Source organism: Dama dama, chromosome 5 (genome assembly GCF_033118175.1).
Source record: "Dama dama isolate Ldn47 chromosome 5, ASM3311817v1, whole genome shotgun sequence".
Lineage (NCBI taxonomy): Eukaryota > Metazoa > Chordata > Mammalia > Artiodactyla > Cervidae > Dama > Dama dama.
Genome location: NC_083685.1, coordinates 92,280,226 through 92,295,156, shown reverse-complemented (window position 1 = coordinate 92,295,156; position 14,931 = coordinate 92,280,226). Strand labels below are relative to the sequence as shown.

The window sequence follows — 14,931 nt, the reverse complement described above, 5'->3', positions numbered from 1 at the left end:
GGCACACACTCACCATCCCCAGAACAGGGACAATAGTCCCAACCCAAAGACTTGTCAGGAAGGAAAACAGGGCTTAGCAGTGAACCCCTTGGATACTGTTTACTCAATACATTGCCTTCCTCCTGGGAGTTTTCCTCTATGTTCTAACAGAGTCGGCTGTCCCAGAGGTAGACCAAGCCCAAGCTGGGCCACTTGGAACTTTTCTGTGATTTTCCAGAATGAGTTGGGAAACAAAGTTCCTCTCTCTCTGGTGGAGGCAGCCCCAGGATGTGAAATTAGGGTAGATGGTAGCTGGTCTCCAGGTAGAGACGATGAAGCTGACACATGGAGAGACACCCAGAAAGATCCAGGGCCGTATTCGAGGGCCACCTTCTGTTATTTGAGAAGCCTGGCAGCAACACTATTCTTTCAGAGGCTACTCAAAACAGGACAAAGTTAGCCTTCCAGGGACTTCCCTGGTGGTCCAGTGGCTAGGACTCCACAATCCCCGTGCAGGGGCCCTGGGTTTGATCCCTGGTCAGGGAAGTAGATCCCACATGCCACAACTAAGACCAGCAGCCAGCCAAATAAACAAATAAATAGGGCCTTCCAAGCAATCCTTTTACCTAAGCCAGTGTGAACTGGGCTTTGTCTTTTGTCACCCAGAGAATCCTGGTGGAAGACTCAGTTCATAAATGGGGCTCACTAATGGTAAGTATTATTATTCCCTGGTTTCCCAGATGGAGTGTGACATTTCAGATGAGACTATCCCTCTTAGAACAAAGGCTGATGACCCATATTTTAGAGCTTTGCAAGTACGCTGGTTAAGTCCAACATCTGCAGGGCACCCAGAAGGGTGGCTCAAGGATCTGGGGGTGGTCTTGCTAAATCATGTTGCAAATGAGCCATTCTCTAGAGGAAGAAAACTTCAACCTCTTGCTCACCCCATCAGTAAAAAGTGAGCACCTACTGCCTATACTAAAGCTAGATACTGAGAGAAAAAGATTGCTAGATGGGGGACATATCTTTAAAGAGCTTGTGAGGGATACATAAGAAATATCAATAGAAATAACTAGAAGATGAGACCAACAGAAAGAGGTATAAACGCCAGAATCATTTGGGAAGCAAGGGATTCCACGAAAACACTGCAAAGGGCGACCATATCTGATGAGGCCTAAACAGGGGGACCCTGGACATCCACTAAAGGCGGACATCTAGGGGTGAGTATGCTCGATTTATGGAATGGCTCTTCTTTTGACACTGTTGGCTGGCCTGGCAGCACTGAGAGCTGTTGCTATGGAAACAAAGCATCCCCAGCTGAAGGAGAGGTGCTTTAAAAAAGTCTCAGCAAGAAAAATAATGCAGCCTGTGCCCCAGGACCAAGCCAAATGGGAGCAGAGGCTCCAGGAATCTCACCGTCATGGATGGCTGCATGAGGACAGCATCATGATCCTCTGAGGCCTCGAACACACCAGGCACATCCGGGTCTGGCAGCCCTGGTCAAATGCCAGATGGGCACCCATCAGAGGCAAAGCACTAGACGCTAACACAAATTCTTCCACAGCCCATTCAGAAACCCTGGGTATAAAGGGGCTTTACTTAAAGCACAGATTTCTTTCCAAGTTTGGGAACCAAAAGAATGTAAAGGGCAAAAGGAGTAATTTTCACCTTATTTGTTAAAAGGCTCTGTTCCACCTAAGTTACTTTAATTTATGACTTCTGCAAACCACATCCCCAAAGATGTGAACCAAAGAGTTCATTTTTATTGTGTTTAGGAAACAAGCCAGAAGTTTAAGTCCTAAGACGGGGCTGGGACACAAACTCAGCAGTACCCAAACAAGACTAAACATTTACATTTTACAGTTCTGTGTATATCTGTTATCACCCATAACTTAAAATCTGTTTGCCCTGAAATAGCGGGGTGTGGGGGATGTACTCAAGCACAGCTTCCTTTGATGAAATGTAACCCCTGAGGATGAGCACATTTAAACCAGCAACTCCAAATGCAGCTGGAGAAGGAAAAGTTCAAACAAGAGTCTCAGCTGCTTTTGCAGAATAAAAGGTACAGAAATTCAATACTTAGAAGATGGGGCACATTTAAAGGAACAATCTGCTCAGATTTAACAAAGGACTACTTCCTGCTAGGACTTCCCAGATGCTAAGTTAAATTTTAATCCTCCATATTTTACCATCACATCTAATTGTAGTCACTGAGTAACAAATGCTCATCTACACTATGGATCTTCATTCAGATTTGGCTTCTAGATGTTCCTTCAGCTGATTTTTTTTTATAGCTCCCTTCTTCCCAGGTGGCTCAGATGGTAAAGAATCTGCTTGCAATGCAGGAGTCCCAGGTTCAATCCCTGGGTTGGGAAGATCTCCAGAGAAAGGCATGGCAACCCACTCCAGTATTCTTGCCTGGAGAACCCCATGGGCAGAGGAGCTTGGAGGGCTACAGTCCATGGGGTTGCAAAGAGCCAGACACGACTTAACGACTAACACTTCCACACTTTCTGTACCAAAGCCCTTTAGGCTACACTCCCCTCCCACCACCACCACCGCAGGTTTCATCTGGAAGACTGTTTCTTCCTGTTCCACTTCCCTGAGGATTGGATCCCCTGCGCTCAGGACCACAGGTGAGCAGTCAACACTCAGTTCTCCCTTCCTACCTGCCCGCAGCTCTTCTCTTAGTCCAGCTTCTTCATGCTGAGAGGGGCCTAGATGGTTAACGAGGCCACAGTCACAGTCACTGTTTGGACTCCCCTGTGAACCAGTTAACTTTTCAGGTTCCACAGTGGAGAAAAAGTGGTTCCTGAATCTGTTTTTTTTTAAAATTTGTCACTGTTTAAAAAAAGAGAATTTGGTACACACCAGTATGACCAGATCAGAAGATCTGGACCCTGGGACTTCCCTGGTGGTCCAGTGGTTAAGAACCTGCTTTCCAATGCAAGGGATATGGGTTCCATCTCTGGCTGGGGAACTAAGACCCCACACGCTATGGGCAACTAAGCCCTCGCGACACAACTCCTGAGCCTGCATGCCACAACCAGGAAGCCCGCGTGCTGCAACGAAGACTTGGCATAGCCAAACACAGAAAATCTGAATCCCTTATTATTAATAGTGCACCCAGTGTGCTTTGGGGCAAGTCATAAAACAGATGTGAGCCTGTTCCTGCATCTGTAAAACAGGGAGAGTAAAATCTAGGTGGCCTAATGCACATCTTCGTGAGGACGAAGTAACTGATGCAACATTTTGCAGAATGTAAGATAAAAATGTTTATTTGTTTGGGGGAGATTTTTTTTGCCACACGGATTATGGGATCTTAGTTCCCTGACCAGGGATTGAACCCGGGCCCTGGCTGTGAAAGCACCGAGTCCTAACCACTGGACTGCCAGGGAATTCCTCAAAATAAACAAGGTTATCTTGTAATAAAACATTAGCATTAGAGATTAAGACAAAAAAGTAAAAATGTACCTTCTGTCCAAGCAACTCAAAATGTGCCTTCACTTATAGTGAATCGATTGAGAACACACTAGGCTTCCACCCTCTTCCTTCTAAAGATCTGAATAACCACAGGGCTGACAAGTATACTGCAACTGGACCACAAGATGCTGAGAAACCCAAATCTCCAAATATCAGAATCTCCAAGTAGTCAATGAAAAAGAAAGTGTAGCACCTGGCCTAGCATAAGTGATATTATCATATGAACAACAGTTGGCTATCTATCCCTACTGCTGTCATGTGACTGAGAACAAGAAAATTCAGAAATGTGACAAGAAGACAAGGGTCAGTAACTAGGTCAGAGATGGAATAAAGACTTCCTCAAATTACCTCTTCTGTTTTATAAAAGATGGCATTTGGACCATCAGATTTACCTATCAGTAAGTATATCTCTAGAAGAAACACCCTCCTCTGGTTGGGGGCTGTTATGAGAGTGACACTAATGTAGATTGCCCAACATGCAAATTCTAGGTGTCACATAACACAGAGGTGAACATGGCATCTGCTCAGAGGGTCCACAACATAACATGGAAACAATAACTAGAAATCCTGGCACGTGATCCAATGCTATATGAATTTTAGAGCTTTGACTTAGACAACTACAGAACACCAAACCGAAACAGACTAAAAAGGCATTATCTCTGATTTTGCAAAACTAATCTCCTTCCAGAGACCTTAGAGTCCAAACGAGAGCAAAGGAAATTTTATAGCTATGTTACAGACTCCTGAAAACAGGGATTTATGAATGGAAATGTTGACAGAACCACCAAAGAACCGAATTCATACTGCTCTAAATTCTGTATTTCCATGGATGAAAGAGCAGAGGGGGAAAAAGGAGGTCAAGTTCTCACACGAAGTAACAGTTTCAAATTCCCATTCATTGTTCAAACACACCTGGATGACTTCTGTCAGGGATCTAAAACCCAGAAATCTTCACCTTGTCAGCAGTTATACTACAATTTTTCTATGGGCAAACAGACTAAGGATGGAATTTTCCTTCCATCACTAACAGCTAGCAGTCAAAAGTAAGAGTAACCTGGGTAATAGCCAAAGCAGCTACAGTTGTGATGAATGGCATTTTCCTCTTTAGATGTGGAGACTCTAGTTTAAACCTGTGACTGCCCTTAACATGGAAACAAGCAGATGGCAAAAGCTATGCTTGACCTTCTTTCTTGGCTCCTGAAGAGTGCCAATTTACATGGAGATGGCTCAGAAGAATAACAAACTTCAGTGTTCCTTCTTGGCAATACTATTTTCCTAAAACCATTTTCAATAATCGTGTTGCACACAAGTGGGACTTGATGTATTTCTAAGGTCAGGAAGGAAATAGTCCAACTGTTGGACGTGCTAACTAAAAGAAATCATCGTGGTAGTTTTCTGTTTTGAAGAGGGCAGCAGCATTATTGTTAGGTACTGAACACAAAAACTTAAGCCTGTAACTAATCTGAAACACACTGTCTATATGTATTAAATGAAAACAAAACAGCAACATATGCTTGTCAAGTGGAAACATATATTATTAAAGTTCAGAACAATACGGAAAAAATGTTTCCAAAGAGATTAAATATTGAAATGATTAAAAAAATCACCATATGATCCAGCCACTCCACACCTGGGTATGTACTGTAAGGAAATGAAAGCAGGGACTCAAACAGATATTTGTATGACAGTGCTCATTATGGCATTGTTCATGGCCAGGAACACATGAGTGGATAAACAAAATGTGATATGTACATGTGATGGAATATTATTCAGTTGTGAAAAAGGAATGAAGTTTTTGAACAGGAATGCAAATCCAAGATAATCATGCCAGAATTCAACAAAAAAGGACAAAGCACCATGAGCCAGTAGGTATTTAAGGAGGGTTAAATACTTAAAACAAAACAACACTAAGCTAATCATCAAATGGAAAAACCGTATGCTCATATCTGAAGAAGATGGAAAGGGGACTTCCTTGGTGGCCCAGTGAAAGAGGGCTCTGCACTCCCAATGCAGGGAGCTCGGGTTTAACCCCTGGTCAGGGAACTAGATCCCACATGCACAACTGAGAGTTTCCATGCCGCAACTAAAGATTCTGTGTGCCACAACTACGACTGGGTACAACCAAATAAGCACATAAATATTTAAAAAGAAGAAGGGAATGCATATAATAAAATTCAACATCTCTTTTTCTGGCAACCAGGGTTAGTGAACCAAGGTCATGAGGATAGGTCCTTAACACAAAATTTGGAAACGAGAGACCGGCACATTCAGTGTCACCTCTAGAGAAGGACCTTTGTTTTGTTCACTGTATTATCCCCAGACCCTGGAACAGAGCCCACCATGGAGAAAGCACAAACTTTCTGTATAAGTGAATGAACAAGTATACGGACTACAGTCACTATCACTAAAATCAAGAACAAACTGCCTACCATTCCTACTTACTGAACACTGAAATACTATTAAAAGCATTTCTAAAAATGTTTAAATCTCAGGAACTCTTTATACACTTATCAAGTATATTACTAAGAATCCCAAAGATTTTGTTTATGTGGGTTACAGCTATGGATACATACCACACTGGAAACTAAAACTGAGAAATTTAAAAAACATGTATTAATCCCTTTAAAAATAATAATTATAAGCCCATTACATGTTAATATAAATAACATGCTTTTAAGAAAAATAACTATTTCCTCCAGACAAATTTGAGAGGGTGGCACTATTTCTATACCTCTGCAAACATCTTTGGTATACACTTTGTTTAACAGACACCAGTTGGACTCTGATATATGCTTCTATATTGAATCTGTTGTGATGCGTTGTTTTAGTTGAAAAATATGAAAATCTGGCTTCATACAGATTGGCAGTTAAAAAAGAAAGCAATATTTTAATATCCTGTTCAGGTACTTGTGGATAATCCTTTTTGAAACTACAGCAAAACTTGAAAAGCTGTAGACTCTTTTTTTAAACTGAAGTATAGCTGGTTTACAATATTGTGTTAATTTCAAGCATCTATAACTGACTCAGAAATTTTATAGATTATACTCCACAAAACATTAGTTGTATTCCCTGAGCTGTACACTATCCTTATAGCTTACTTGTTTTACACAAAGTAGTTTGTTCCTCTTAATTCCTTATTCCTACTTTGCCCCGGGAAGATCCCCTGGAGGCGGGCATGGCAACCCACTTCAGTATTCTTGCCTGGAGAATCCCATGGACAGAAGAACTTGGCAGCCTACAGTCCATGGGGTCGCAAAGAGTCGGACACAACTGAAGCGACTTAGCACACATACATTGTTTCCCCTTCCCCTTCTCTCTCCCCACTGTATCTGTGGGGAGATATGGTAACCATTATATCTGTAGGCATGTTTCTGTTTTGTCATACTCATCCATTTATTTTTTAGACTCCACATATAAGTGATAAAATGCAGTACTTGTCTTCTTCTGTCTTATTTCACTAAATATAATATCCTCTGGGTCCATCCATGATGTTGCAAATGACAGATTTGTCATTCTCTTTTTCATGGCTGAGTAGTATTCTGTGTGTGTGTGTGTGTGTGTGTGTGTGTGTGTGTGTGTGTGTGTGTGTGTGTGTGTGTACACTTCACATCTTCTTTATCCATTCATCTATGGATCGATATCTTAGGTAGCTTCCATATCTTGGCTATGAAAATAATGCCATGAACACTGAGGTACATGTTATCTTTTTCAATTACTGTTCTCTTTGGATATATTGCCAGTTTTGTATGGTAAATCTAAGTTTTTTGAGGAAAAGTGGTAGATTCTTAGAGATTGGTTGCAGTATGGAATCTGAAATCTTACTACTGAACTTCTGATACTAAACTACATTAAAAGCCACTGGTCAGTTGTGCTTTTGCCCAGGATGCAGAAAGCTGGAAAGAGTGTTGCCCTTAAATTAACAATGAGAAAAAAAATAAAGTAAAATCAAAACTTCTCTGAATCCAGCAGAGAACTGAAGGCAAAAGTCTCCTGAAATCAAGAAGAGATGGGGACACCCCAGTGGCTAAGAATCCAGGCTCCCAATGCAGGGGGCCTGGGTTTGATCCATGGTCAGGAAGTAGATCCCACATGCTGCACCTAAAGATTTGCATGCCCCAATGAAGACAGAAGATCTCGTGTGTTGCAACTAAGATTTGGAGCAGCCACATCAATAAATTAAAAAAAAAAGAAGTTTCTTACAATTAAAGCTGTACAAAACTGGAACAAATGGTCCTGCGAATAACAAAATAGTGAGTTGCCCATCACTGCAAGTATCCAAGCAGAAGCAGGATAATGAAATGTCAGAGATGTCATAGAAAGGATTCCTGAACTGGGTGGGAGGTGGTTCTACAATGATCTTATATGCTTCTTCCAAATCAAAGTTTGAGTGAGCAGAGCTGAAGATGGTAATAATTTTCTTTCCCTCCCAAACCTTAGTCTTGCTTTGGTGCAATAGAAGTCCTGGGACTGATCCTCTCTTGATAATTCTTAGTGAGCTGACTAGGAACTGATCAAGGTCTGGCTACTCTTAAAATTTCACATGCAAATTTTTTCTTCTTCTAACCCACTCCTCTAGTCACCTCTCTTTCTACCTCTGTTCAAGCTGTCCATTTCAATTCTTGGGAAGTTGTATAAGTTAATTTTCAAAGCATATTGGCTCACGTGCTTACTGTGTTGACTCATCTCATCCACAAAGTTTCAAACATGTGGGTATTTAATTAAAGCTTTTGCCTAATGATTTCAACAGATAAAAATTGGGAGAATTCAGAGCTGTATCAGCTTCGTATGAGCACATTTGGTTAGAAAAGGTCAGGGACTAGACCACTTCAAGTCCGCCCACCTAGGAGGTGGTCGACATGGAAGGCTCTCCCACATGCGCAGCAGAGTGCTAACCAGGAGGTGGGCGTTTCAGAAATGTCAGGAAACTAAAGAAACTGCCTTGCTGTGTCTTCAATTGCCAAATCACTTCCTCGCCACAAATAATTTGGGAGTCAGAAACACTGCTTTCCAGAAGGACCTTTTCTGCAAAAGATATCTTTGAAGACACTATGAATGTGAAGTCAACACTTTCCTCTTATTTACACACATGACAAAGCATAGCTGTACTGGGTGCACACAGTCAAGAGGAAATGGATGAAAGGAAAACTTCCTTTTGTCCACATTTCTGCTCTCCCCTTCTGAGTGTTCCCTCGAAACTTCGGAAACAAGTTTTCTGAGGGCAGACTTTCCTCTGTTCCAGAGAAGAGGGAACCGAGGACTCTTGACCTATAAAGCCCAATGTTTTGGAACATCTGTAATTCTCCTGAGTCCATGCCAGTCAGATGGAGCCTCTCTTCAGCAAACCACCGGCCAGTGGGGCTGGACACTAAGGCTTTTTCACCCCTACGAGTTGACAAGGATAAGACTCAAAAGCTCTCTGGAAAAAAAAAAAGTCTCTCCTTCAGCTTGCATTACAAACTGTTGGAAAACACAGATGCCTCGGGGATGACAGGAAAAGCAATTACTTCTCCTGGGCTTCCTTTCTGTCTGGATTCTAAGGAGACGAACACGAAATTCCATCACAGATTGAAATGCTATCTAAACATTCTTGAAAATGTGGTGCTGCTCTCTGAAATATGACCTGCCTTGCTGCAGCAACCTATTAATAAGTGAAGGTGGAGAGGGCCGACTCTCCTCCAGGCCATCTACCTCAGGGCCTGCCTCTTCAAGACCGCCTGTTTGTCATCACAGGTTAAAACATAAATAACTGAAAGGTACAATATCTACTCAGCATGACCCAGCAAAAAGTCCTGATGAATGATTCACTTTATTTTCACATTCTTAAAACTGTAAATACCTGAGAATCTCTGAAGTATTTCAGGGTTTCTAGTGAGCCCTTCTAAATATAGGCGGAAACACGCTAAACAGCAGTGTTATTATTTTAAATGGTAGATAGCTGGGACTAGTCAAGCACCAGTCAAGCTTTAAATGTCTTTAAAGGGACACACACACTGGTCCCAGTGATGTTTTCTGGTAGAGGGCTTTTGTTTATTTACAAATACTAGATAATCTTCCACAGACCAAATATTTAATACAGTTGAATAAAATGTTATGGCAGGTGGACTTTGCATTCTGAGAAACGCCAAGATGAGAAAGATACTGTTCTGGTTTCAAGGAGCTTACACATTAGCCAAAGGGACAAGATGTGTTCAGTGTAAGTCAGAAAAGCAGGGGCCAGGGCCTGTGGGAGTTTGAGGGCAGAAAGACTCTACCTCTAACTGATGGCTGCTGGGATCGACTTTCTCATCCATGAAATGAGAAGAGTGGACCAGATGAGCTTCAAGTCCCTTCTGGACTTGGATTTCTAATATTCTGATTCCTTTGGTATATCAGTTGAGCAGAACAAAAATTTCATAAAAGAAGTAGTATCTGAGCTGGGTAAGATTTCAGAATGGAACTACTGGGAGAAAAAAAGGAGAACGTGCCTTTTAGGCAAAAAGAAGAACATAAGCACTGGTGGCTCAGGAGGTAAAGAATCTGCCTATGATGCAGGAGACCAGGGTTTGATCCCTGGCTCAGCAAGATCCCCTGGAGAAAGGAACGGCAACCCACTCTAGTACCCTTGCCTGGAAAATTCCACGGATGGAGGAGCCTGGAGGGCTACAGTCCATGGGGTCGCAAAGAGTCAGACAAGACTGAGTGGCTAACACTTACCCACACTTACGTACTTACGCAAGCATAGGTCCATAAAGCATGGGACACGCTTGGAGAGCACGAGGCTTTCAGTGTGGACGGATCACAGCAGGAGACAAAACACGACCAGAACTAAATCAGAAAGTGAAAGAGCAGGATGCAGGCTCAGAGATACCTGACACCCAGCAGGAAGACAGGGAAACCTCCGTTCTCTCATTTCAGTGTGACTTTCGGCCTGGCCCTGGGTGAGCTGTGCTACAAGGCACAGCTTCTGCTCTAAGGGATGCTGAGTGACAGCTCATGGCTGCTCTGGGCAGCCTATCTCTGCCAGTAGTGGGATGAGTCTGCAAGCTTCCTGCTCCATACGGGACAGATTAGTAAGAAAGTGCTCTGTAAGCAGGCAGATCAATATTCTGGTCAGTTGGTTGTGGGGTCTTGAAGAAATCAGAGGATAAAATGAACATGGAGGAATATGTTACTTACTTGCCTGCCATCCTGTCCCACATTTGTTTGACCTCTTACGACAGTTCGAATGTTGTCATCCAGTCTCCTAGCAAAAAAGTGTTAAAGGACACAAATCATTAAAATAATCTTGATTCCAGGTTGACCAAAAGAAAAATGCTAGTAACTTTTCCTCAGTTTCTACAGACTGCAGCTACTTATTCAGAAAAAAACCAAAGAAGTTTGGATGATACAAGGAAGACTAAAGCCCTGGACCCCAGTGAGGGGGCAGCAAAAGTAGTGTAAGAAGCCAAACACAGCACAGACTGATGAGTCATCTTTGTTCTTTTTTTCTTAAAGGTTATTTTTATTTAATGTTCAGAGCTGGTCAAAACGACCAATATAACTTGTAATACTTTTCATGGAGTAAACCAGAAATGACAAAGTTGCTGAAACTTTACGGGAACAAGCCAGAGAATTCAAGTTATCCTACACAAAAACCTTCGTCAGTAACACCCTTAAAAGATATAAGGAGCAAAGTGATACACGAAATCTGTGCTTCGCTGCCTGGGCCTTGACCACAGGAGGCAGATCTGTGGCCTCCACTTCCTCTTTCTCCTACAGCTGAACAGAGGCCATTTAATGGTACACAACCAGAAAAATTTATATCAGTCAATTTCATCCTTCATTTGAAGAAGCCATTAGAAAAAAAAAAAGTTTGGTAGGAGAAGCTGAAAACAACTGGCTCATAAGTGATTTTTAAATCACTGGGGAATTTTCATTTTCTGTGCAAACCCTGGACAACTTAGTGGTCTCTACTAGAACTGTTAGAGTTAAAGTCAGCCCAAACAGTAAACAGGCTTCTTTGCACTTTTCAAGGTACTCAACTGAACAAAATATTAATGGCAGAGGTCTTTACCTGAAAACCCAAAGGTTGTCTGGGAAAAAAAATCATCGCTTGGATTCAAAATGAAGGTTTCTCCTCATCAAAAGTTAAACAGCAACAACAAAAACTATTTAAAGTTATGACATCAACCATTACAGTAATAATTACAAAGAACAAACTTTGAGTATCTACCATGTATTAAAACTAGAAATTTAGACATGGATAAACCAGAATAAGACAATCTGGCAGGAAGGGACATTTGCTGACCACCCTAGACATCCTGGATTAATCACAATGTGTAATAACCAGCCACCACTCACACCAACCAGCGTATCTGACCACGCTGTTAGCTGATAAGTGCCCAATGGATAAAAATATAAGTCCATCTTCATTTCTAAGCCTTGGGAAAATTAAAAAAGGGTAGGTCTGCTAGGGAAATAAAGCCATTAAAAATACAGCAATGTTTTTGCCTCCTTTTATAATCAACTGTTCTAAATGGCCTGTTACAGATTCCTTTTTTAAAAAAATAAATAATTGAAGACGATCAAAGAATTGAGTTCTCTGCCACAAGGCTCATATGGAAACCCAGATAAAAGAACTATTCTTTTAAAAATTACCATCTTACAGAGAACCTGAGATTTCAGTGTTCTCACAGGTAAGGGTGATCATTACTAAATGAATAGCATATTTTCATTCATTATTATAATCACATGGTGTTGGGCTTCCCTGGTGGCTCAGTGGTAAAGAATTCTCCTGCCAATGCAGGAGACATGGGTTCAGTCCCTGAACTGGGAAGATCCCACATGCCGAGGAGCAACTAAGCCTGTGCGCCACAACTATTGAGCCTGTGCTCCAGAGCCCAGGAGCCACGACCACTGAGCCCATGTACCACACCCACTGAAGCCCAAAGGCCCCGGACCTCACGCTCTCCAACAAGCCGCTGCAGTGAGAAGCCTGCACACCACAACTAGAGAGCAGCCCCCACTTGCTACAAGTGAAGAGCCCGGGCAGCAACAAAGACCCAGCAGGCCCATTAATAAATAAAGTGGAAAAAAAAATAATCACGTGATGTTACTTACCTTATTTTCAGTCTAATTTTGTTCACAACTTCATCAATGTTTGCCAGAGACTACAACAGAGAAGGAAAAGTGCCAGCTATTATTTCACTTCCTGGAATTCCTCTTTCACAAAGAAATGATAAACTATTTAAATGGTTATTTTTATATATATCTAATGGCTATTTATGACATCTCAAAGAAACTAATCATACAGTACAATACAATTTTTCTTTAAAAGAAAAAAGAGTATAGAGAATTCCCTAGTGGTCCAGTGGTTAGGACTCAGAACTTCCACTGCCGGGGTCCAGGTTCAATCCCTGGTCGGGGAATTAAGAGATCCCAAACTGCGAGGTGTGGCGGGGTAGACGGGGAAGTATAACAATAGTTGACAACAATTGCAAAACCCATCCTGGAATCTATCTTTTGTTAATAAAATTTACTGGAAAACAGCCATGTCCATTCATTTACATATTATCTACAGCAGCCTCTGAGCTGCAAAGACAGAGCTGAGTAGTAGTTCCAACTAAGACCGAAAAATCCACAAAGCCTAAAATTACTATTTAGCCCTTTATAGGAAATTTGCTGATCCCTGCTATAAAGGAACACAACAAATTCATTCACCAAAATCCTCAGGACCACAACAATGAATGAATGATTACAACACACAACACGGATCAATCCTGTATTGATAGGTGTGTTGTGTGAGCACACATACACCAAACACAAGAGTGTATATTGTATTTCACTACGTAGTTCAGAAGAAGTGAGTGAAACTGTTCTGCACTAGAAGCCAGGACAGTGGTTAACTGTGGGGGAGGTAGTGACAGGGAGGGACAAGAAGGAGTTATGAGAAGAGATTTTTCTAATGTTTTATTTCTTGGTCTGGGTGGTGGTTATCTGACTTTGTGTGTTTGGTGAAAATTCATCAAGTTGTACACTTAGAACCTGTGTATTCCTCCACATTATGTTCTATGTCAATAAATAAATTTTTTCCCCCTAAGTGTCTAGGTCCATTAGAAAAAAGTCTGGAAGAATAAATACTAGTAGTTGGACTCTATACTACTAACTGCTGCTGCTGCTCAGTCGCTTCAGTCGTGTCCGACTCTGTGCGACCCCATAGATGGCAGCCCACCAGGCTCCCCCGTCCCTGGGATTCTCCAGGCAAGAACACTGGAGTGCGTTGCCACTTCCTTTTCCAATGCATGAAAGTGAAAAGTGAAAGTGAAGTCGCTCAGTCGTGTCTGACTCTTCGAGACCCCATGGACCACAGCCCACCAGGCTCCTCCGTCCACAGGATCCTCCAAGCAAGAGTACTGGAGTGGGGTTGCCAGTTTCCTCTCCTACTAGTAATTATAACCTATGAAATCACTTGCAGTGGCTGTAATTTATGAAAAAGAGGGGTTTGAAGTTTTTCTTCTTTTTGCCTATGGGTAGTTTCTAATTGCTGTATACTGACAATGCACTGCAATTATAATAAAGCTATTTCTATGTCTAAGACAAGCACAGTAAAATCAAATGGATAAGAATCAATTTAGTGAGCTGAAAACATAAAGAAAGGGTGCCCCCTAGTGAAGTAGAGGTGGTACAATTTTATAGCACCGTTTTAACTGAAGTTTCAGAACGTAACTTTGTGAGTCCTCTTTCTCTCGCCTCCCATAGATATTTGACCTCAGAAGGAATTGGGGGTGATGCAGGAACAGCGCTTATAAACTGCCACCGGCAACCTGTGCTGGCAGGAGAAAGCAGGAGCCTGCCGGGTGCATGTCTAGCAAGAGAACCACGTCACATAAAACAAGATGAAATCTTGCCATTGACCACAGGACGGACGGACCTTGAGAGTATTTTCCTAAGAGAAGTAAGTCAGACAGAGAAACACAAATACTGTATGATTTCACTCATGTGTGAAATATGAGAAACAAATAACAACAAAAACAAAAATAAATGAACAAGCCAAATGAAAACAAACAGGCAGATACAGAGAACAGAGTAGTGGTTACCAGAGAGGGATGGGCAGCAAAATGGGTAAAAGGGATCAACAGTCTGGTGACAGGAACCAAGCTTGTGGTGGTGAGCGTGCTGAAGGGCACAGGGAAGTAGAAATACAATGCTGCAGATGTGAAATTTACACAGTGTTATAAACCAATGTCACCTCAATAAAAGAAAAAAACTTTGAAAAAAATGATAAAATGAATATATTACTATTATGCAGTAAGTATTTTCTTTGGGAAAAGAGAGAGAGAGAGAAACCAAGTCACAGGTGTTTGAGGTATCAGATAGGACCATTCATATCTGATCTACTGTTCTGACAAAGCCAAGGGTGACTTAGAACTTTCAGAAATCCAATAAGAGACTGAGGTAAAGATGAATCTCAGAAAATAGAAGTTATTTTATTTTTTTAATATTTTGATAGAA

The 14,931-nt window shown here is 41.7% G+C and overlaps 1 protein-coding gene across 1 annotated transcript in view; it reads right to left on the bottom strand.

Annotated features, from left to right (window-relative positions):
* Positions 1 to 14,931, bottom strand: part of VPS53 (VPS53 subunit of GARP complex) — a 122,710-nt gene that overhangs the window by 99,246 nt on the left and 8,533 nt on the right. Inside the window, exons 3-4 of the mRNA XM_061143030.1 lie at positions 12,541 to 12,590; positions 10,618 to 10,684 (exon numbers count right to left, since the gene is read on the bottom strand). Coding sequence (XP_060999013.1) covers positions 10,618 to 10,684; positions 12,541 to 12,590 — 117 coding nt within the window. The remainder of the gene's footprint in view (positions 1 to 10,617; positions 10,685 to 12,540; positions 12,591 to 14,931) is intronic.